The sequence below is a fragment of the Symphalangus syndactylus genome, chromosome 5, assembly GCF_028878055.3.
Source record: "Symphalangus syndactylus isolate Jambi chromosome 5, NHGRI_mSymSyn1-v2.1_pri, whole genome shotgun sequence".
In the NCBI taxonomy this organism is placed as follows: domain Eukaryota; kingdom Metazoa; phylum Chordata; class Mammalia; order Primates; family Hylobatidae; genus Symphalangus; species Symphalangus syndactylus.
Window position 1 is genome coordinate 136825667 of NC_072427.2, and position 23185 is coordinate 136848851.

The 23185-nt window shown below is 45.4% G+C and overlaps 1 protein-coding gene across 41 annotated transcripts in view; it reads right to left on the minus strand.

Annotated features, from left to right (window-relative positions):
• Positions 1-23185, minus strand: part of PLEKHA5 (pleckstrin homology domain containing A5) — a 253151-nt gene that overhangs the window by 4636 nt on the left and 225330 nt on the right. For 34 of the 41 annotated variants that reach the window (XM_055280463.2, XM_055280464.2, XM_055280470.2 and 31 more), the window contains 6 exons: positions 18763-18881; positions 14078-14287; positions 12962-13102; positions 10825-10949; positions 6312-6457; positions 1996-2101 (listed from right to left, as the gene is read on the minus strand). In XM_055280463.2, coding sequence (XP_055136438.2) covers positions 2007-2101; positions 6312-6457; positions 10825-10949; positions 12962-13102; positions 14078-14287; positions 18763-18881 — 836 coding nt within the window. In that variant the 3' untranslated portion in view covers positions 1996-2006. The remainder of the gene's footprint in view (positions 1-1995; positions 2102-6311; positions 6458-10824; positions 10950-12961; positions 13103-14077; positions 14288-18762; positions 18882-23185) is intronic. The other 7 variants (XM_055280466.2, XM_063640759.1, XM_055280491.2 and 4 more) reach the window with 3 other exon arrangements.

Below are 23185 nucleotides of genomic sequence, written 5' to 3' on the forward strand. Positions count from 1 at the left end.
ACATGAAAAAGATACATGCACATGCATGTTTATAGCAGCACAATTTGCAACTCCAACGGTATGGAACCAACCTAAGTGTCCACCAACCAAGGAATGGATAAAGAAAATGTGGTTTATATACACCATGGAATACTACTCAGCAATAAAAAGGAACAAAATAATGTATTTTGCAGCAACTTGGATGGAGCTGGAGGCCATTATTCTAAGTAAAGTAACTCAGGAAAGGAAAACCAAATATCATATGTTCTCACTTATAAGTTGGAGCTACACTATGGGTATGCAAAGGCATACAGTGTGGTATAATGGACTTTGGAGACTCAGAAGGGAGAGGGTGGAAGGTCGGTGAAGGATTGGGTACAACATACACTACTCGGGTAACAGGTGCACTAAAATCTCAGACTTCACCACTATACAATTCTTCCATGTAACCCAAAACCACTTGTATCCAAAGCTAGTGAAATTTAAAAAATAATTGAAAGATAAAAGGCTGGGTGTGGTGGCTCACACCTGTAATCTTAGCACTTTGGGAGGCTGAGGTGGACAGATCACTTGAGCTCAGGAGCTCGAGACCAGCCTGGGCACCATGGTGAAAACTCCATCTCTGCAAAAAAATTAGCCTGGCATGGTGGCACACACCTGTAGTCCCAGCTACTCAGGGGGCTGAGGTGGGAGGATTGCTTGAGCCTGGGAGGTCAGCCTGCAGTGAGCCATTGAGCCATGATCTTGCACCACTGCACTCCAGCCTGGATGACAGAGTAAGACCCTGTCTCAAAAAAAAAAAAAAAAAGGAAAGAAAATAAAAGAAATATTTTGAGAATGTAAAAATCAAAGAGGCTAGGCACAGTGGCTCACGCAGTGAGAGGGTAGCTTGAGTTCAGGAGTTTGAGACCAGCGTGGACAACAAGACTGTCTCTACAAGAAAATCAAAATATCAGCCAGGTGTGGTGGCGTGCACTTGTGATCCCAGCTACTTGTAAGGCTGAAGCAGGACGACTGCTTGAGCCCAGGAGGTCAAGGCTGCAGTGAGCTGTGATTATGCCACTACACTCCAGCATGGGTGACATCTCTGAAAAAAGAAATAACATAAAAAAAAGAAAATAAAAAAATAAAAGAATACGTTAGTACTAATGCTTATAATGTCTCTATATGTTTTTGCTGCTTATAATTGTTCAGCAGAAAATGGTGGTAATCCTAAAGCACCAAACTTTACTAGATATGGTAGATGCTGTGAGAAAGAAAATGCAGAAAAAGGCATAACATTCTTACTCTATACCAGAGCTTTTATAAAAAGTTAAAAAACTTTTAGAGTACGCTATAAGTACTAAATTATAGGTTAAAATTGGCAATTGTCTAGAAAGTTTAAAAGTAAGAATTCAGGAAATTATTCTCAATTATAAATCTGTGCTCTAAGGAACACTGTTCAAGAAAGGATTCCTTCTTCTCCCTGATACCATCCACGGTTTTAGTAACTACCTCCCTGACTTAATAGAATTCAATTACTTAGAAATAATATCAGATAGACATTAAAGATTTTAATATTCCATCAAGTTGGCTGTACCATAAACATTTCATTGTCATTTACAATAATTAGCAAATTCCCAGTGGGCAGACATGTCACCCTAAGTGTAAAAAGCATTACATAGTCAACGTGTAATGGCTTAAACGGAATTTTCAGGTCAGGCTATGGAAAGGAACATTAAGTAGAAGCACAGCTGCACAACACTGCAAGTCTTGGCACAGGCCATACCCTACAAATTTTGTTTTTCTGGATGATGAAATAAGAGACAAAGAAAATGCTGTCACACAGCAAATCATCGGAGGAGCCAATGTTAGCAATCTGTTACCGACCCTGGTTCCAAGATATGCCTACTTGTTCTGCCAACTATTCCTATGTACAGTCCAGAACAAATCCCAGTTTTGATTCACTAAACCAACAGATGAGTCATAAAATTCAAGTAAAAAACTAAAGCACAAATGCAAAGGGAAATGACGTACTTCTTCTGAGACTACACACACATGAAATGTGATCCTTCTGTGAGCTGCGGCTGAGTGGATGGAACTGGCGATGCCAAGGACTCAGGAGATGGGGACAGACTTTTCACTAAAACACACAAAGAAAATGGGAGAAGATAAAAATCTTTAAGATACATTTGGAGAAGTAAAACCTGATGCTGTAATCCCACAAAAATTAGAACATGTCTTGAGAAGGAAGTAATAGATACATTTGGTTCTATTGTGATTTTTTCTTTTTAAATAATTAAAAACAATTTTTTATTAATTGAGATGGGGTCTCACCATGTTGACCAGGCTGGTCTTGAACTCCTGGCATCATGTGATCTTCCCACCTCGGTCTCCCAAAATGTTGGGATTATGTGTCCAGCCTGTTATTTTCTAATCTGCAATCTAATTATTCAGTATAAAATGTTTCCTGATGACTATTTAAATTTTTTTTTTTTTTCTGGCTGGGGGTGGTGGCTCATGTCTGTAATCCCACCACTTTGGGAGGCCGAGGCAGGCGGATCATTTGAGGTCAGGAGTTCGAGACCAGCCAGGCCAACACGGTGAAACCCCAACTCTACTAAAAATACAAAAATTAGTCAGACATGGTAGCTCGTGCATGTAGTCCTCGCTACTCAGGAGGCCAGGTTAGAAGAAGTGCTTGAACCCAGGAGCCAGAGGCTGCAGTGAGCTGAGATTGTACCACTGTACTCTAGCCTGGGCAAGAGAGCAAGACGTCATCTCAAACAACAACAACAACAACAACAAAAAACAAAAAACAAAAACTTTACAATTTTTTTTTTTGCTTTGAGGTTAATTTTCTGTTGGAACTTTTCTAGTTCTATGCAGCTAAATACTACGGATGATTTAAATGTTGTGGTTTTAATACTATCATAACACTTTGATCCCGACCTGCTGCATAATAACCAAAACTGGCCAGTGACAATTTTTTTTTTTTTTTTTTAACAAGTGAGACCTCCTGTGCACACTACCTTATTTATTTATTTATTTAGAGACAGAGTTTCGCTCTTTGTTGCCCAGGCTGGAGTGCAGTGGTGTGATCTCGGCTCATCGCAACCTCCGCCTCCTGAGTTCAAGCGATTCTCCTGTCTCAGCCCCCTGAGTAGCTGGGATTACAGGCATGGCCACCATGCCTGGCTAATTTTGTATTTTTAGTAGAGATGGGGTTTCTCCATGTTGGTCAGGCTGGTCTCAAACTCCAAACCTCAGGTGACCCACCTGCCTCAGCCTCCCAAAGTGCTGGGATTATAGGCGTGAGCCACTATGCCTGGCTATCTGTTTATTTTATTTATTTATTTATTTATTTATTTATTTATTTATTTATTTATTTATTTTTTGAGACGGAGTCTTGCTCTGTCGCCCAGGCTGGAGTGCAGTGGCGCCATCTCAGCTCACTGCAAGCTCCGCATCCTGGGTGCACGCCATTCTGCCTCAGCCTCCCGAGTAGCTGGGACTACAGGAGCCCGCCACCACGCCCGGCTAATTTTTTTGTATTTTCAGTAGAGACGGGGTTTCACTGTGTTAGCTAGGATGGTCTCGATCTCCTGACCTTGTGATCCGCCCGCCTCTGCCTCTCAAAGTGCTGGGACTACAGGCGCAAGCCACCGAGCCCGGCCTATTTGTTTATTTTTTGAGACAGGGTCTTGCTCTGTTGCTCAGGCTGGAAAGCAGTAGTGCAATTACACAGCTCATTGTAGCCTCCACCTCCTGGTCTCAGGCGATCCTCCTGCCTCAGCCTCCTGAGAAGCTGGGTCTATAGTGCCATCCCATCTGGCTAATTTTTTAAAAGTATTATTTTTAGTAAAAATGTTGTCTTGTTATATTGCCTAGGCTGGTCTTGAACTCATGAGCTCAAGCAATACTCCTGCCTTGGCCTCCCAAAGTGCTGAGATTATAGGCGTGAGCCACTGCACCTGGCTCATGTTGACTTGTAAGTGATAGAGGCAAAGGAAAAGGCAGTGCTTAGTATTTGTTACAAGGGAACATGACTGATAATATAAATTTATAATTTATTTTAAATAAAATTTATTTTATTTAAATTTATAACATATACATGTTATACGGAAGATGTTCTGCCCAGAACCCCATGCTTTTCCTACGAAGAATGGTCCTGAATACTTGAATTTCATTGTTTCTTATTCTTCTGCAAAAGGGCAGCAGTGGTGGCGGGGTTTTGTAGGAATGGTTTTTTACTTATGGACTACAAGAAGCAAAGCTGGGCTGGGCACAGTGGCTCACGCCTATAATCCCAGCACTTAGGGAGGCCGAGGCGGGCGGATCACGAGGTCAGGAGATCAGACCATCCTGGCTAACACGGTGAAACCCTATCTCTACTAAAAAAAAAAAAAAAAATACAAAAAATTAGCCAGGCGTGGTGATGGGCGCCAACAGTCCCAGCTACTCAGGAGGCTGAGGCAGGAGAATGGCATGAACCCAGGAGGTGGAGCTTGCAGTGAGTGGAGATTGTGCCACTGCACTCCAGCCTGGGCAACAGAGCCAGACTCCATCTCAAAAAAAAAAAAAAAAAAAAAAAGAAGCAAAGCTGGCTGGGCATGGTGGCTCACGCCTGTAATCCTAGCACTTTGGGAAGCTGAGGCAGGTGAATCACCTGAGATCAGGAGTTCAAGACCGGCCTGAGGCCAGGCGCGGTGGCTCACGCTTATAATCCAAGCACTTTGGGAGGCCGAGGCGGGCGGATCACAAGGTCAGGAGATCGAGACCACGATGAAACCCCGTCTCTACTAAAAATACAAAAAATTAGCCAGGCGTGGTGGCGGGCGCCTGTAGTCCCAGCTACTCGGAAAGGCTGAGGCAGGAGAACGGTGTGAACCTGGGAGGCGGAGCTTGCAGTGAGCCGAGATTGCGCCAATGCACTCCAGCCTGGGCGACAGAGCGAGACTCCGTCTCAAAAAAAAAAAAAAAAAAAAAAACCAGCCTCGCCAACATGGCGAGACCCCGCCTCTACAAAAATACAAAAATTAGCTGGGCGTGGTGGTGGGCACCTATAATTCCAGCTACTTGGGAGGCTGAGGCAGGAGAATTGCTTGAACCTGGGAGGTGGAGATTGCAGTGAGCTGAGATCGCGCCACATCACTCCAGCCTGGGTGAAAGAGAGAAACTGCCTCAAAAAAAAAAAAAAAAAAAAGACGCAAACATGATAATATGCACTAATTCCCATCCCTGCCCCCAAAAAATCATAAAGAAAAAGAGTAAAAGGGCCAGGCACGGTGGATTATGCCTGTAATCCCAGCACTTTGGGAGGTCGAGGTGGGCTGATCACTGGAGGTCAGGAGTTCCAGACCAGCCTGGCCAACATAGTAACCCCCATCTGTACTACAAATACAAAAAATTAGCTGGGCGTGGTGGCACACACCTGTAATCCCAGCTACTAGGGAGGCAGAGGTTGCAGTGAGCCAAGATAACGCCCCTGCACTCCAGTGCTGGCAACAGAGGGAGACTCTGCCTCCAGGAAAAAAGAAAAGATTTGTGAAGAGTCCAAAAAAATATGAGAGAATAGAGCACAGAACAATTTGTTTTTTTTAAAATGCCATGGATAATAATTTTCTACAATTAAAGGAACAGCCAGATATGGATTATAGCAATGATGGAGTAAACAAACCCATTCTGTTAGTTTAGGTATTAAATCCTCCACAGTTCCCAATGTGGCAGGCTTGTGAATACTCTGAGAATCTAGCCCGGAGAACAGATAGATTTTCCAAGTACTGAAAGATTGTCTTTTCTTTTCTGAGATGGAGTCTCGCTCTGTCACCCAGGCTGGAGTGCAGTGGCGTGATCTCGGCTCACTGCAACCTCCCCCTCCAAAGTCCAAGCAATTCTCTGCCTCAGCCTCCTGAGTAGCTGGGATTGGAGGTGCCTGCCGCCGTGCCCAGCTAATTTTTTGTATTTTTAGTAGAGACAGGGTTTTGCCATTTTGGCCAGGCTGGTGTTGAACTCCTAACCTCGTGATCCACCTGCCTCGGCCTCCCAAAATGCTGGATTACAGGTGTGAGCCACCGTGCCCAGCCAAAAGATTTTATTAGAAAAAGATTACTCTATGTGTTAAAATTGAAAGGAAAAAGCAAAACCAAAGCCAATGTGTTGATCCCTCTGCCAGGGTAGACTCTGTGGCAGGGGCTGCATCCCTCCTGAAGGTACACTTGGGGAGGCAAACGTTGACTAATCTGTAGTCAAGGTACTTAAGTGATTCCCTTCTTAGAATCTCCCCATGGAAAATAAATTTAGAAGTTCAGAGGAAGCACCAGGTAGAAAATTATGAAGTGTATACTATCTACCTGCCATTGTTTGATTTCCTCTAGAAACCTCAGGAGTTGATTCGTAAGAAGTAACAGTTTCTTCCTGTTCGTCAACACTGTTCTTTGTATTTTCTTCAGGATGGTCTTCTGGTTTATGATTTGTGATCTGTGTTTCATCTTGAGGGCTGATGAAAATAGATTGGTATTTAAAAATTTGTCACTATAAAATACAATTAATTTTTCTTCTTTTTTTTGTTATAAAAGATGCCACCACCTATGTTTAACAACTAACATTTTTTCTTACAATCAATCTTTTCTTTTTTTTGAAAGTTTTAAACAAAAGAATTAGAGCAAATAATAAACCTGTATAGTCATTTCAATAATTACTTGGTTTGCCAATCTTGCTTCATCTAAGCCCTAAAATCCTTGCTCCCTAAACCATTTAAAGCAGATTCTACATATGATATTTAATCTGTAAGTACTTCAGTACATATTTTTAATATGTTAATGCCATCAAATATCCAGTCAGTGCTTAAATTTTCCTGGTGCCTCATAATGTCACTTTAGAATTAGAATCAGGATCCAAATAAGGTCCATATATTATTGCCTGACAAATTCCTTAAAGTCTACTTTAATCCAAAACAAACTGCCCCAGATCCCTTTTATTCTTTGCCATTTATACGTAAAAGAACTTGGTCTATCTGTCCTATATAGCTTATCACATTCTGGATTCTGATGGTTGTATCCCTCAAGATTTTCTATAAAGTTATATGATTTTTTTTTTTTTTTTTTTGAGACGGAGTATCACTCTGTCGCCCAGGCTGGAGTGCAGTGGCGTGATCTAGGCTCACTGCAAGCTCACCTCCCAGGTTCACGCCATTCTCCTGCCTCAGCCTCCCGAGTAGCAGGGACTACGGGCGCCTGCCACCATGTCCGGCTAACTTTTTGTATTTTTAGTAGAGATGGGGTTTCACTGTGTTAGCCAGGATGGTCTCGATCTCCTGACCTCGTGATCCACCTGCCTGTCTCCCAAAGTGCTGGGATTACAGGCATGACCCACTGCGCCTGGCCAAAGTTATATGATTTTAAGGCTCATTCAAATTTAGGTTTTAGAGGGGCAAGTAACACTTCATTAGGTGGGTGTCATGAACTATTGCATTAACAGATTGTTTCTTTTTGTGATGTTAAAAATGATCAGTGTGGCTGGGTGCGGTGGCTCATGCCTGTAATCCCAGCACTTTGGGAGGCCAAGGAAGGATCATGAGGTCAGGAGTTCAAGACCAGCCTAGCCAAGATGGTGAAACTGTTTCTACTAAAATACAAAAATTAGCCGGGCACAGTGGCAGGTGCCTATAAACCCAGCTACTTGGGAGGCTGAGGCAGGAGAACTGCTTGAATCGGGGGCGGAGTGGGGTAGAGGTTGCAGTGAGCCAAGATTGCGCCACTGCACTCCAGCCTGGGTGACAGAGTGAGACCCTGTCTCAAAAAAAAAACAAATATCAGTGAGTTCAGGGGTTATTGGGTTGACCCATTCATATAAAGCTCCTTGTCAGATTTTCAGCTGATAGCTTTGGCAGCCACTGAGGAATATTGTTCAAATCCATTATTTCATTAGGGTTAGCAAAGCAATGACATTTTTTTTTTTTTTTTTTTTTGAGGCAGATTCTCACTCTGTCACCCAGGCTGGAGTACAGTGGCAGGATCTCGGCTCACTGCGACCTCCGCCTCCCTGGCTCAAGCAATTCTTGTGCCTTAGCCTCCGAAGCAGGTGGGATTACAGGCATGTGCCACTATGCCCGGATAATTTTTGTATTTTTAGTAGAGACAGTGTTTCACCATATTATTGGCCAGGCTAGTTTCAAACTCCTGACCTCAACTGATCTGCCCGCCTTGGCCTCCCAAAGTGCTGGGATTTCAGGCATGAGCCACTGCGCCCTGCCACAAAACAATGATACTCTGACTCCCACGTGAAATTCTTCTAAAAATAAAAGTTTCCTCAAACTATTTGGTTACAATTTGGGAAAAAAACATGATAAATACTTGATCCTTTCCCTTAATGTACCAAGTTTTGGAATTAAAAGTTGATGCTCTAGCATCCTCTACAATGGCCAACAAGTAATTTTTTTGTTGTTGTATCATTATGAACTCATCAATTTTTAATATACTGTGTTTTGGCCGGGCGCGGTGGCTCACACTTGTAATCCCAGCACTTTGGGAGGCCGAGGCAGGCGGATCATGAGGTCAGGAGATCGAGACCACAGTGAAACCCCGTCTCTACTAAAAATACAAAAAATTAGCCGGGTGTGGTGGCAGGCGGCTGTAGTCCCAGCTACTCGGGGGGCTGAGGCAGGAGAATGGTGTGAACCCGGGAGGCGGAGCTTGCAGTGAGCTGAGATTGCGCCACTGCACTCCAGCCTGGGCGACAGAGCGAGACTCCATCTCAAATAAAAAAAAAAAAATAAATAAAATATATATATATATATATATATACTGTGTTTTAATCTATGCTTAATACAAAAATTCAGCAGAGATATTTTTCTTATCAGACATTGCCAAATACTTTTCAAATTCAATCTTGCTATTCATTTAAGAAATAAAGGCACTCCTAATAACATTAAACCATAGCATTTCTGTTTTCTAGTGCCGCTAATATTTTTAATGGAGGGAAAGATTGAAGATATACTCTTAAGAAGGCCAGTTAAGGCTGGGTATGGTGGCTTATGTCTGTAATCCCAGCACTTTGGGAGGCTGGGAGGCTGAGGCGGGTGGATCACCTGAGGTCAGGAATTTGAGGCCAGCCTGGCCAACATGGTGAAACCCTGTCTCTACTAAAAATACAAAAAAAAAAAAAAAAAAAAATTAGCCGTGTGTGGTGGCACGTGCCTGTAGTCCGAGCTACTCGGGAGGCTGAGGCAGGAGAATTGCTTGAACTCAGGAGGTGGAGGTTCCCTCTGGGAACCGAGTGCAGTGGACCGAGATTGCACCATTGCACTCCAGCCAGGGCAACAGAGCGAGACTCTGTCTCAAAAAAAAAGATATATATATATATATATATATGTGTATATATATATATATATATGTGTATATATATATATATGTGTATATATGTGTATATATATACACGTGTGTATAGCTATATATATAGCTATATATATATATAGTTAAAAGAAAAAAGAAAATCACCATAATTTCTGGAACTCTTATGAGACAGCTTAGAATTTTGACCAATGTCAATCATTACCTGGGAAGACTGATTTCAGGACCCCCCCCACAGATAGCAAAATCTGCAGATGCTCCAGTCCCTTATATCAAATGGCATAGTACAGTTGACCCTCCAGATCCATGGGTTCTGAATCCATGGATGTGGAGGGCCGACTGTAAAGGCATGAATCCATGAATATGGAGGGCCGACTGTATAGGCAGTGCTGAATTGCTTACTCTGCTACAACTTATATGCCTTTTTACTTTTTTTTTTTTTAAGGTGTTTATCTCTCTTTTTAAAATTTTTTTGAGACAGGGTCTTGCTCTGTTGCCCAGGCTGGAGTGTAGTGACATGATCATGGCTCACTGCAGCCATGACCTCCCATGTTCAAGCAATCCTCCCACCTCAGTTTCCTGAGTAGCTGGAACTACAGGCATGCACCTGGAGTAAGGTATCATTTATTGAATACTTCCTAGGTGCTAAGCACAGTGTAAAGTGCTGTACATGTATTTTCTTTTTTTTTTCCTTTTCTTTTGAGATGGAGTCTCACTCTGTCGCCCAGGCTGGAGTGTAGTGGTGTGATCTTGGCTCACTGCAACCTCTGCCTTCTGGGTTCAAGCATTTCTCCTACCTCAGCCTCCCAAGTAGCTGGGACCACAGACATGCACCACCATGTCTGGCTAATTTTTGTACTTTTAGTAGACACAGGGTTTTATCATGTTGGCCAGGCTGGTCTCAAACTCCTGACTTCTAGTGATCTGCCCCGTTGGCCTCCCAAAGTGCTGGGATTACAGGCATAAGCCACTGCCCCCAGCCACATGTGTTTTCATATTAATCTTTACAACACACCTGTCAGATAGATACCGTTATTATGCCTTTTTTTTTTTTTTGAGATAAGAGTCTCACTCTGTTGCACAGGCTGGAGTGTACTGGCACAACCATGGGTCACTGCATCCTCGAGCTCTTGGGCTCAAGTGATCCTCTCACCTCAGCCTCCAAGTAGCTAGGACTACAGGCACATGCCACCATGCCTGGCTAATTTTTTTTTTTCAGAGATGAGGTCTCATTATGTTGCCCAGGCTGGTCTTGAATTCCTGGGCTCAGGTGATCCTCCTGCCTTGGCCTTTCAAAGTGCTGGAATTATACATGTGCACCAGCGTGTCCAGCCCTCTTGCCATTTTTACAAGTGAGGAATGTGTAGTTTAAGAGGTTATATAACTTGCTCAAGATTCTATAGCTCCTAAGTAGCTAAGTTGGGGCTCAAATCCAGTACTTTTGACTCCGAAGTTCACCATTTTTAAGCAGTTACACAGTTTTGTGAATGATTCCTTTGCTTTTCTTAAATATTACCTGAATGTAACATCCTCAGGCATTTTTTCTTTGTTTCTTTCTTTATCCATCATTTCCACAGAATTTACTCCATTTGGCTCAGGTTCAAAAAGCATTTCATATGAAATGTTTTCAGTTTTTTTTAACTGTAGAATAAAAAGAAAAATTTTCTTTTCAAAGAATTCTTACCACATTAGATTAGCATATCTAAAATAATTCCAAAATAAAGTTTATTAAACAATCACACTCTATCAAATATTTACTGATAATAAATTTAGGTTCAAGTATATTAAGAATATTAACATTCTTTACTACTAGGATGCAAAAAGTTATTTGTCTAAAGACATGATGCAGGCCGGGCACAGTGGCTCACACCTGTAATCCCAGCACTTTGGGAGGCCGAAGCGGGCAGATCACGAGGTCAGGAGTTCGAGACCAGCCTGGTCAACATGGTGAAACCCCATCTCTACTAAAGATACAAAAAATTAGCTGGGCATGGTGGTACATGCCTGTAATCCTAGCTACTTGGGAGGCTAAGGCAGGAGAATCGCTTGAACCTGGGAGGCAGAGGTTGCAGTGAGCTAAGATCGCGCCACTGTACTGCAGCCTGGGCGACAGTGAGATTCTGTCTCAAAAAAAAAGAGATGGTGCATATTGCTAAGACCTAGCTGTTGGGATATAAGATTCCTTAACTGGGATTAATGATAATTTAATCTAGCTGTGACTGATTATGTTTTAAATTTTCAGTTAATGCATTTTTTAAAATTTTTCTTTTGGCTGGGCGTGGTGGCTCACGCTTGTAATCCCAGCACTTTGGGAGGCCGAGGCGGGCGAATCACGAGGTCAGGAGATCGAGACCACGGTGAGACCCCGTCTCTACTAAAAATATAAAGAAAAATTAGCCGGGCATGGTGGCGGGCGCCTGTAGTCCCAGCTACTTGGAGAGGCTGAGGCAGGAGAATGGCGTGAACCCGGGAGGCGGAGCTTGCAGTGAGCCGAGATTGCGCCACTGCACTCCAGCCTGGGCGACAGAGCGAGACTCTGTCTCAAAAAAAAAAAATAAAATAAAATAAAAATAAATAAATAAATAAAATTTTTCTTTTTTTCTTTTTTTTGAGATGGAATCCCACTCTGTCCTCCAGGCGGCAGGGCAGTGGCACGATCTCAGCTCATTGCAACCTCCGACTCCCGGGTTCAAGCGATTCTCCTGCTTCAGCCTCCTGAGTAGTGATTACAGGCGTGTATCACCATGCCCAGCTAACTTTTGTATTTTTTATAGAGATGGGGTTTCACTGTGTTGGCGAGGCTGATCTTGAACTCCGGGCCTCAAGTGATCCACTCACCTTGGCCTCCAAAGTGCTGGGATTACAGGCGTGAGTCACTGTGCCTGGCCGCATTTTTTTTTTTTTTTTTTTGAAACAGGATCTCACTCTGTGGCCCATCTCTACTCACTGCAACTTGGGCTCAGGTGATCCTCCTACCTCAGCTTCTCCAGTAGCAGTTGGGACTACAGGTGCATGCCACCACACCTGGCTAATTTTTGTATTCAGTAGAGGCAGGGTTTCACCATGTTGCCCAGGCTGGTCTCAAACTCCTGGGCTCAAGTGATCCGCCTGCCTCAGCTTCTCAAAGTGCTGGGATTACACACACGAGCCACCGTGTCCGGTCAATTAATGCATATTTTGATGTGGCTGAATACATCAATCAAACTAAAGAAAGTTTATTTTTTCTTTTTTCTTGAGATGGAGTCTCGCTCTGTCGCCCAGGCTGGAGTGCAGTGGCGCGATCTCGGCTCACTGCAAGCTCCGCCTCCCAGGTTCATGCCCTTCTCCTGCCTCAGCCTCCCCAGTAGCTGGGACTACAGACGCCTGCCACCAAGCCCGGCTAATTTTTTTTTGCATTTTTAGTAGAGACGGGGTTTCACCGTGTTAGCCAGGATGGTCTCGATCTCCTGACCTCGTGATCTGCCTGCCTCGGCCTCCCAAAGGGCTGGGATTACAGGCATGAGCCACCACGCCCAGCCAGAAAGCTTATTTTTTCATTTAGCTCTATGGCCTCTGTGACTGAAAGAAACATACTTTATTTTCAACCTTACTACTTGATTTAATCTTCACAAATCTAATCCTTTGGAATACCTTTCATAAAATAATCTCGCTACCTCTTTGCTGAAGTCCACATTTTGGGGTTCGGTTTCTTTTAGTTGAACAATTTCTGCTGGAGGAGTTTCATGGTCTGGCTTTACATCATTTTCTCTAACGACAGTGTCCAGTTCCTTAACACTATCATCCCTCCTTCGAGTCTGCTCAAAAGACATATAGCATTTTTATACTCATACTGTGCATGCATGTATATTTTATAAATAGTGCCTGTTAATTCTGAAAATAGAACAAAGCTGGATCTCCACTCATGAAGAAGTTTTCCTATGAAAACTAACAAAGAAAATTTATATATATAGCACTATTCTACATATTTTTCTCATCTCTTTTTAAAAAAAACCATTCATTTTGTAATTTGTAGAATGTGCCACAATTCAAACTGTTGCTTTGTTTAGTCTCCATTAGCAATGCCTGCACTTGATTAGATGGAAAGAGGGGATGTTCATTAGGACAGGAAAGCATGTTCAGCTGATGCATTCAGTTTATGCCATTATAGACAAACTTTTAAGATACTATTGCTAGGTGACAAGTGTCTACAAACAGGGAAAGATCAGACAGAAGCTACTGAACAGGTTGGCTAGGCTGCTGTCTCTAAATTTATAAAGAGGGGCAAAAAACAAAAAGAAACAAAATGGCATCACTTTATAAGCCTGAAGTTGAGAGGTGATGGACAGCGCACTAGGAACTTTATTTAGAAGCTCTCTCCTGTTATAATTTAGGTCATGTTAAATCAGGACACAGAGTAATATACATTTTATTGAGAGGGGAATTGGGGACTATCTTGGTAACCTGCATAGCATTTTACAGTTGTTGAAAACCCTTTTATTTTCTTAGTGTCTCTAAGGAGTCTGGGCAGCTGTATCATCACTGTACAGTTGAAGACGTTAAGTCCACAACTGGTCCACGGGCATGCAACATGTAGTTTAGCTCTGGTCTCTTGAACTCAGGGTTATTTACATTTTACTTAGGTGTCTTAGCTTATTATTAGGAGAATTAAATAATATAAAATAACTATCCATACTGCAGACCTTTTAAGACCTATCAGTCATGTAACTCTGATTCCAAAATTCAGTGATAGCAGATTTACACAAAAGAATAATCAAATGCAATTCATATACCTGAGTAGTCCTAAATGCATTATCCCTTAAATTTGAAGGGCTTTGTAAGGGTGACTGGTCTGAAGCTCCAATAACATTTAATCCCTTTTTCTTTTCCCTCAGGCATGCCTGTTGATGTCTTCTTATTCTTTCCATTTGCTCTTCCACAGTCATCCTAGGTCGAGTACTTTCAGCCAAACAGAGCTGCTCCACTGCACTTCTTGGTCTTTCCTTCAATGTAAAAATGAATATATCAATATATAAATGAAAACTTCTGAAAAATGTTGTAAAGCGCATTTATTTATTTTGTATTCAAAATCACAAGAAGAGGTTTTGAATGTCATTTAGATATCACCAGAAAGGCACATGAAATTGTTATTTGATCCTTAACTAGTAATTGGTGATGTATGGTCAATGACAGAAAGAAAAAGAGAGACGGTATTATAAGGGAGGAGAGAGAAAAGAGGAACAAAAAGTATTTTTTTGGCTTAAAAAAAAAATATGGGGCCGGGCGCGGTGGCTCACGCCTGTAATCCCAGCACTTTGGGAGGCCGAGGCGGGCGGATCACGAGGTCAGGAGATCGAGACCATCCTGGCTAACACGGTGAAACCCCGTCTCTACTAAAAATACAAAAAATTAGCCGGGCGAGGTGGCAGGCGCCTGTAGTCCCAGCTACAAGGGAGGCTGAGGCAGGAGAATGGCGTGAACCCCGGGGGGCGGAGCCTGCAGTGAGCCGAGATCGCGCCACTGCACTCCAGCCTGGGTGAAAGAGCGAGACTCCGTCTCAAAAAAAAAAAAAAAAAAAAAAAAAAAAAAAAAAAAAAATATGGGCCAGGAGTGGTGGCTCACACCTATAATCCCAGCACTTCGGGAGCCTCAGGTGAGTGGATTACTTGAGCCCAGGAGTTTGAGACCAGCCTGGGCAACATGGTGAAAATCCGTCTCTACCAAAAATACAAAAATTAGCCATGCAGGTGTGGTGGTATACGCCTATAGTCCCAGCTACTTGGGAGGCTGAGGTAGGAGGATGGTTTGCGCCCAGGAGGTGGGGGTTGCAGTGAGCTGAGATCGCGCTATTGCACTCCAGCATGGGCGACAGAGCCAGACCCCATCTCAAACAAACAAACCAACCAACCAACCCCCATAATTCAGTTCCAGTAAATCTGGGTAAAACAAAAAACACCACCACCACCACCATAAAAGGGCAGGGCAGGCTGGGTGCAGTGGCTCACGCCTATAATCCCAGCACTTTGGGAGGCTGAGGCAGGTGGATCACTTGATGTCAGGAGTTCAAGACCAGCCTGGCCAACATGGCGAAACCCTGTCTCTACGAAAGTACAAAAAAATTAGCCAGGCATGGTGGCTCATGCCAGTAGTCCCAGCTACTCGGGAGGCTGAGGTGGGAAAATTGCTCGAACCCAGGAAGCAGCGGTTGCAGTGAACTGAGATTGTGCCAGCCTGGGCAATGAGTGAGAGTCTGTCTCAAAAAAAAAAAAAAAAAAAAAAAGAAGAAGAAGAATATAAAGAATATGGCAGCTCTGGAGCAAGCCAGTCCCATGACCCTGAAACAGAAAATTGCATAAAACTTGACCCTGAAACAGAAAACTGAATAAAACTCAAACGAGGAGTAAAGCAGGGGCACAGTGTCTAAATATTAGAGATTTCTTTTATTTTGATGAAAACGTAATGTGTTAAGTTATACATTTACCATGAAAAGACTAATAAAGCAAACACCCCTAGATATTTTCTTTCTCATCAGTAATCAAACTACGAAAACACTTATTTTCTATAAATCAGTCATATATGAAAATACTAAGGCCGGGCGTGATGGCTCACGCCTGTAATCCCAACACTTTGGGAGGCCGAGGCGGGCAGATCACAAGTTCAGGAGTTAGAGACCAGCCTGGCCAACACGGTGAAACCCTGTGTCTACTAAAAATACAGAAATTAGCTGGACATGATGGTGGGCGCCTGTAGTCCCAGCTACTCAGGAGGCCGAGGCAGGAGAATCGTGTGAACCCGGGAGGTAGAGGTTGCAGTGAGCTGAGATTGCGCCATTGCACCTGGGCGACAGGGAGAGACTCTGTCTCAAAAAAAAAAGAACAACTTCCTCTTCTTCCACCCAGTCAATGTGAAGATGATGAGGATGAAGATCTTTATGATGAACTATTTCCACTTAATAACTGGTAAAATATATTTTCCCTTATGATTTTAATGAATTTTATTTATTTATATATTTATTTTTTGAGACAGGCTGTCACTCTGTTGCCCAGGCTGGGGTGCAGTGGGGCAATCATGGCTCACCTCGACCTCCCAGGCTCAAGTGATCCACCCTATCTCAGCCTCTTGAGTAGGTGAGACCATAGGCACAGGTCACCATGCCTGGCTAATTTTTTTTGGTAATTTTTGTAGAGATGGGGTCTCCTTATGTTGCTCAGGCTAGTCTTGAATTCCTGAGCTCAAGCAATCCTCCAGACCTGGCCTCCCAAAGTGCTGGAATTACAGGTATGAGCTACTATGCCTGGCCTAAACCTGCTAGTATCTTTCTGCTTGATTTTATATTTGTGTGTGTGTTGTTTTTGTTTTTTTTTTGAGACAGAGTCTCACTCTGTTGCCCAGGCTGGAGTGCAGTGGTACAATCTCAACTCACTGCGACCTCTGCCTCCTGGGTTCAAGTGATTCTTATGCCTCAGCCTCCCGAGTAGCTGGGACTACAGGTGCCTGCCACCACGCCCGGCTAATTTTTGGATTTAGTAGAGACAGGGTTTCACCATGTCGGCCAGGCTGGTCTCGAGCCCCTGACTTCAAATGATCTGCCTGCCAGCCTCGGCCTCTCAAAGTGCTGGGATGACAGGTATGAGCTACAGCACCTGGCCTCTGCTTGATTTTAACATGCACTTTTTGTAGTCCTTTTTCTGTAGACTTGTTATTTTAGCTTTACCATTTCCAATGAAATCTTCCAATCTGTAAAAAATGCCTAACTCTCTGAACAAACAATGGTATTACAGAATCATGACCATTAATGCTAATGCTGATATATTATCTTTATTCCATGATAATTATTTCTATAGATCTTTATAATTTCGTACTAATCGAAAACATTACATTTCCTATATATAAATGCAGCGGAGTTTTTTTGGCATATACTTTGTAGTTGCACTTTAGTATCTCTGAAGAATAGCTAGCCTGGGCAACAGAGAGAGACCCCGTCACTACTAATAAAAAAGAAAAAAAAAAAATTAGCCAAGTATGGTGGTACAAGCTTATTGTCCCAGCTAGCCAGGAGGCTGGGGTGAGAGGATCCCTCAAGTCCAGGAGTTGGAGGCTGCAGTGAGCTATGATCATGCCAGTGCACTTCAGCCCAGGCAACAGAGTGAAACCCTATCCATTAAAAAAAAAAAAAAAAAAAAAGACCAGCCATATATCTTGTATGGTACCTTTCAGTCTTGTCTTATAGCTTAAAATTATCTCACACCAAATAGGTAGAGCATTGATAAAGATAAAAAGTAGGAGCATTTTTGCAGCCCAAATTTCTAGAGAATACTTGAAGAAAGGGAGTTAAGTGTTCTCAGCATTTTCCAAAGAACAAAACTAGACTGGTTTGGAGTTTGAATTAAATGAATCTCAGATGAAAATGTAAAATATAGGATTTATTTTCTAGTTCCAACTCACATTTCTCAGAGTAACCAGAGGATAGGCAAACTCTGAAGCTATTAATACCATAGCTAAAAGGCCCTGCAACCTCATGATAGCTAGAAAATCCATTAACTTTTGGGAGGCCACAGGACACATCTATACCTCTCATCGAGAAAATTCTTAGAGGCATCAAGGAGTGTAGTACAGTGATTAGAGAATAGACTCCAGAATTGTGGACTACGACTATGACCCCATGTCTAGGCCGATCAAAAGAAACTTAAATTAGGTATTGACTAGATCTGTCCTCTGATGTGCTAATTCTTTTTTTTTTTTTTTTTTTTTTTTTTTTTGAGACGGAGTCTCGCTCTGTCGCCCAGGCTGGAGTGCAGTGGCGCAATCTCGGCTCACTGCAAGCTCCGCCTCCCGGGTTCATGCCATTCTCCTGCCTCAGCCTCTCCGAGTAGCTGGGACTACAGGCGCCTGCCACCACGCCCGGCTAATTTTTTGTATTTTTAGTAGAGACAGGTTTCACCGTGGTCTTGATCTCCTGACCTCGTGATCCGCCCGCCTCGGCCTCCCAAAGTGCTGGGATTACAAGCGTGAGCCACCGCGCCCGGCCAATTCTTTAAACAAAATTTTAAGGCCGGGCGTGGTGGCTCATGCCTGTAATCCCAGCACTTTGGGAGGCTGAGGTGGGCGGATCGCAAGGTCAGGAGATCAAGACCATCCTGGTAACATGGTGAAACCCTGGCTCTAATAAAAATACAAAAAAAATTAGCCGGGTGTGGTGGTGGGCGCCTGTAGTCCCATCTACTCAGGAGGCTGAGGCAGGAGGATGGTGTGAACCCGGGAGGCGGAGTTTGCAGTGAGCTGAGATCATGCCACTGCACTCCAGCCTGGGCGACAGAGCAAGACTCTGTCACACACACACACAAAAATAATAATAACTAAGATTACTAAGTTTTTCTTTGAGTATGCAAAAATAATTTTGACACTGAAAATGAAAACATGTAAGAAAGCAATAAATAGGTGTGAGAATCTTCCTAGAAGTTAATTTCCAGTTAAATACCGTTCTTAGATCCATCATCTTCTTAGTTTTCCTTAAGGTTACATAGGAAGCTACTGTCGAAGATTCGGGTGTTGGTGATTTTGCTCTTGGAGGGACTACTCCAACAGGAAAGTGGGAACCTAAAAATTAAAACAGCAGTAGGTTTTACAAAACATCTTTTATACAGCATTGCTTTCTTTTAGCTTACTTAATTTCTAACACTTTTTAAAATCAGAAAGCAAATTTATTTAAAAAGAGGCTGGCCTGGCGCAGTGGCTCACGCCTGCAATCGCAGCACTTTGGGAGGCCATGGCAGGCGGATGACCTGAGGTCAGGAGTTCGAGACCAGCCTGACCAACATGGAGAAATCCCGTCTCCACCAAAAATACAAAATTAGCCGGGCGTGGTGGCACATGCCTGTAATCCCACCTACTCAGGAGGCTGAGGCAGGAGAATCACTTGAACTCGGCAGTCGGAAGTTGCAGTGAGCCGAGATCGCACCATTGCACTCCAGCCTGGGCAACAAAGAACGAAACACTGTTTAAAAAAAAAAAAAAAAAGAGTCAGGCTGGGGGTGGTGACTCACGCCTGAAATCCCAGCACTTTGGGAGGCTGAGGGCGAATCATCTGAAGTCAGGAGTTCAAGACCAGCTTAGCCAACATGGTGAAACCCTCTCTCTACTATAAAAAATACAAAAATTAGCCAGGCATGGTGTCAGGCACCTGTAATCCCAGCAACTCAGGAGGCTGAGGCAGGACAATCGCTTGATCCCAGGAGGTGCAGGTTGCAGTGAGCTGAGATCGCGCCACTGCACTCCAGCCTGGGTGACAGAGAAGACTCTGTCTCAAAAATAAATAAATAAATAAAAATAAAAGAGTCAAAGTCAGTCAATGATACCACCAGATAAATTTAGGGTTATATTTAAAAATAAAATTCTGTTCACGCCTGTAATCCTAGCACTTTGGGAGACTGAGGTGGGACGATCACTTGAGCTCAGGATTTTCAGACCAGCCTGGGTAATATAATGGAGACCCTGTCTCCACAAAAATTGGAAAAAAAACAAAACAAAACAAAACACAAATTAGCTGGGTGTGGTGGTGCACACCTATAGTACCGGCTACTCAGGAGGCTGAGGTGAGAGGATCACTGCAGAGGTTGCAGTGAGCTGAGATCGCACCACTGCACTCCAGCTGGGCAATAGAGCAAGTGAGACTTGTCTCCTTAAAACAAAAAAAAAAAAGGGAAGAAAAAATTGTACAGATTAACTGATGACATTTTTAAGAACATTAATTATAAAATGCCCTCTTTTGGCCAGGTGCTGTGGCTCATTGCCTATAATCCTAGCACTTTGGGAGGCTGAGATGGGAGGATCGCTTGAGGCCAGGAGTTTGAGACCAGCCTGCTCAACACAGACCCATCTCTATTTAAAAAAAAAAAACCCTTCTTTGTCATACTGATACATCTCTATCATCATCCTAACAAGGTAGTTCAACTAAATGTTCTTAATTTCCGTTTGGCTTTAAAAAATCATACAATATTGCCTCAAAGTATCCACTAACAATGTTAACAATAGCTAACTATAGGTACTCATTTTCACTTTACCTTCTGTATTTTTCTTTTTTTTTTTTTTTGAGATGGAGTCTTGCTCTGTCACCCAGGCTGGAGTGCAATGGCACGATCTTGGCTCACTGCAACCTCTGCCTACTGGGCTCAAGCGATCCTCCCACCTCAGCCTCCTGAGTAGGTGGGACTACAGGCATGTGCTACCACACCTGGCTGATTTTTTTTTTTTTTTTTTGAGACAGAGTCTCGCTCTGTTACCCAGGCTGGAGTGCTGGAGTGCAGTGGCACGATCTCAGCTCACTGCAAGCTCCGCCTCCCGGGTTCATGCCATTCTCCTGCCTCAGCCTCTCCGAGTAGCTGGGATTACAGGCGCCCGCCACCACGCCCGGCTAATTTTTTATATTTTTAGTAGAGATGGGGTTTCACCGTGGTCTCGATTTCCTGACCTCATGATCTGCCCGCCTTGGCCTCCCAAAGTGCTGGGATTACAAGCGTGAGCCACCACGCCCAGCCTTTATTTTTTTGTAGAGACAGGATCTTGCCACATTGCCCAGGCTGGTCTTGAACTCCTGGGCTCAAACCACCCTCCCGCCTCAGCTTCTCAAAGTGCTGGGATTACAAGCACGTGCCACTAGCCCCAGTCAGTCTTTTTTTTTTTTTTTTTTTTGAGATGGAATTTCCCTCTTGTTGCCCAGGCTGGAGTGCAATGGCGTGATCTTGGCTCACTGTAATCTCTGCTTCCTGCATTCAAGTGATTCTCGTGCCTCAGCCTCCTGAGTAACTGCGATTACAGGCAAACTATGACACCACACCTGGCTAATTTTGTATTTTTAGCAGAGACAGGGTTTCATCATGTTGGTCAGGCTGGTCTGGAACTTCTGACCTCAGGTGATCTGCCTGTCTTGGCCTCCCAAAGTGCTGAGATTACAGGTGTGAGCCACTGCGCCCTGCCTTGGCCAGTCTTTTTAAGTGACGCATTCAGTCCAATTATATTTGTTGTAATTGCCAATGTGTTTAGATTTGTAACAATGTATTTTTTTGCTTTGCATTTTCTTCAGCTTCTTTTCTTTTTTGGATTATCTTTCTCTCCTTCCAGAGTCCTGCTGTGTTGTTCAGGCTGATGTTGAAGTTTCAGCTTCCTTCCTTCCTTCCTTCCTTCCTCCCTTCCTCCCTCCCTCCCTCCCTCCCTTCCTTCCTTTTCTTTCTTTCCCTCTCTGGCCCAGGCTACAATCTACTCCGCTTGCTGCTGCCCGCGCCACGGAATGCCTGGGTCTGCCGGCGCGCGCCACCGCTCCCTGCCTTTTCTCCTTTGGATGCAGGCACGTGTTCACCATCTTGGCCACGCTGCTCGCCAGCTCCTGACGCTGAGTGCTCTGCCCGCCTCAGCCTCCCGAGGTACTGGGACTACAGACGGAGTCTCGCTCACCCAGTGCTCGGTGTTGCCCGGGCTGGAGTGCGGTGGCGTGGTCTGGCCTCGCGGCAGCCTCTACCCCCCGGCCGCCTACCTTGGCCTGCCAGGGTGCTGGGATTGCAGCCCCTGCCCGGCCGCCGCCCCATCTGGAAGGTGGGGAGCGCCTCTGCCCGGCCGCCCCGTCTGGGAGGTGAGGAGCACCTCTGCCTGGCCGCCCCGTCTGGGAAGTGAGGAGCGCCTCTGCCCGGCCACCCACCGTCTGGGAAGTGAGGAGCGCCTCTGCCCGGCCACCCACCGTCTGGGAAGTGAGGAGCGCCTCTGCCCGGCCGCCCCGTCTGGGAAGTGAGAAGCGCCTCTGCCCGGCCACCCACCGTCTGGGAAGTGAGGAGTGCCTCTGCCCGGCCACCCACCGTCTGGGAAGTGAGGAGCGCCTCTGCCCAGCTGCCCCGTCTGGGAAGTGAGGAGCGCCTCTGCCCGGCCTCCCATCGTCTGGGAGGTGAGGAGCGCCTCTGCCCGGCCACCCACCGTCTGGGAAGTGAGGAGCGACTCTGCCCGGCCACCCACCGTCTGGGAAGTGAGGAGCGCCTCTGCCCGGCCACCCACCGTCTGGGAAGTGAGGAGCGCCTCTGCCCGGCCACCCACCGTCTGGGAAGTGAGGAGCGCCTCTGCCCGGCCGCCGCGTCTGGGAAGTGAGGAGCGCCTCTGCCCGGCCACCCACCGTCTGGGAAGTGAGGAGTGCCTCTGCCCGGCCACCCACCATCTGGGAAGTGAGGAGCGCCTCTGCCCGGCTGCCCCGTCTGGGAAGTGAGGAGCGCCTCTGCCTGGCCGCCCCGTCCGGGAAGAAGTGAGGAGCGCCTCTGCCCGGGCGCCCCGTCCGGGAAGAAGTGAGGAGCGCCTCTGCCCGGCCGCCCCGTCCGGGAAGAAGTGAGGAGCGCCTCTGCCCGGCCGCCCCGTCCGGGAAGAAATGAGGAGCGCCTCTGCCCGGGCGCCCCATCCGGGAAGAAGTGAGGAGTGCCTCTGCCCGGCCGCCCCATCCGGGAAGAAGCGAGGAGCGCCTCTGCCCGGCCACCCATCGTCTGGGAAGTGAGGAGCGCCTCTGCCCGGCCACCCACCGTCTGGGAAGTGAGGAGCGCCTCTGCCCGGCCGCCCCGTCTGGGAAGTGAGGAGCGCCTCTGCCCGGCCACCCACCGTCTGGGAAGTGAGGAGCGCCTCTGCCCGGCCACCCACCATCTGGGAAGTGAGGAGCGCCTCTGCCCGGCCGCCCCGTCTGGGAAGTGAGGAGCGCCTCTGCCCGGCCACCCATCGTCTGGGAAGTGATGAGCGCCTCTGCCCGGCCTCCCATCGTCTGGGAGGTGAGGAGCGCCTCTGCCCGGCCGCCCCGTCCGGGAGGAAGTGAGGAGCGCCTCTGCCCGGCCGCCCCGTCCGGGAAGAAGTGAGGAGCGCCTCTGCCCGGCCACCCATTGTCTGGG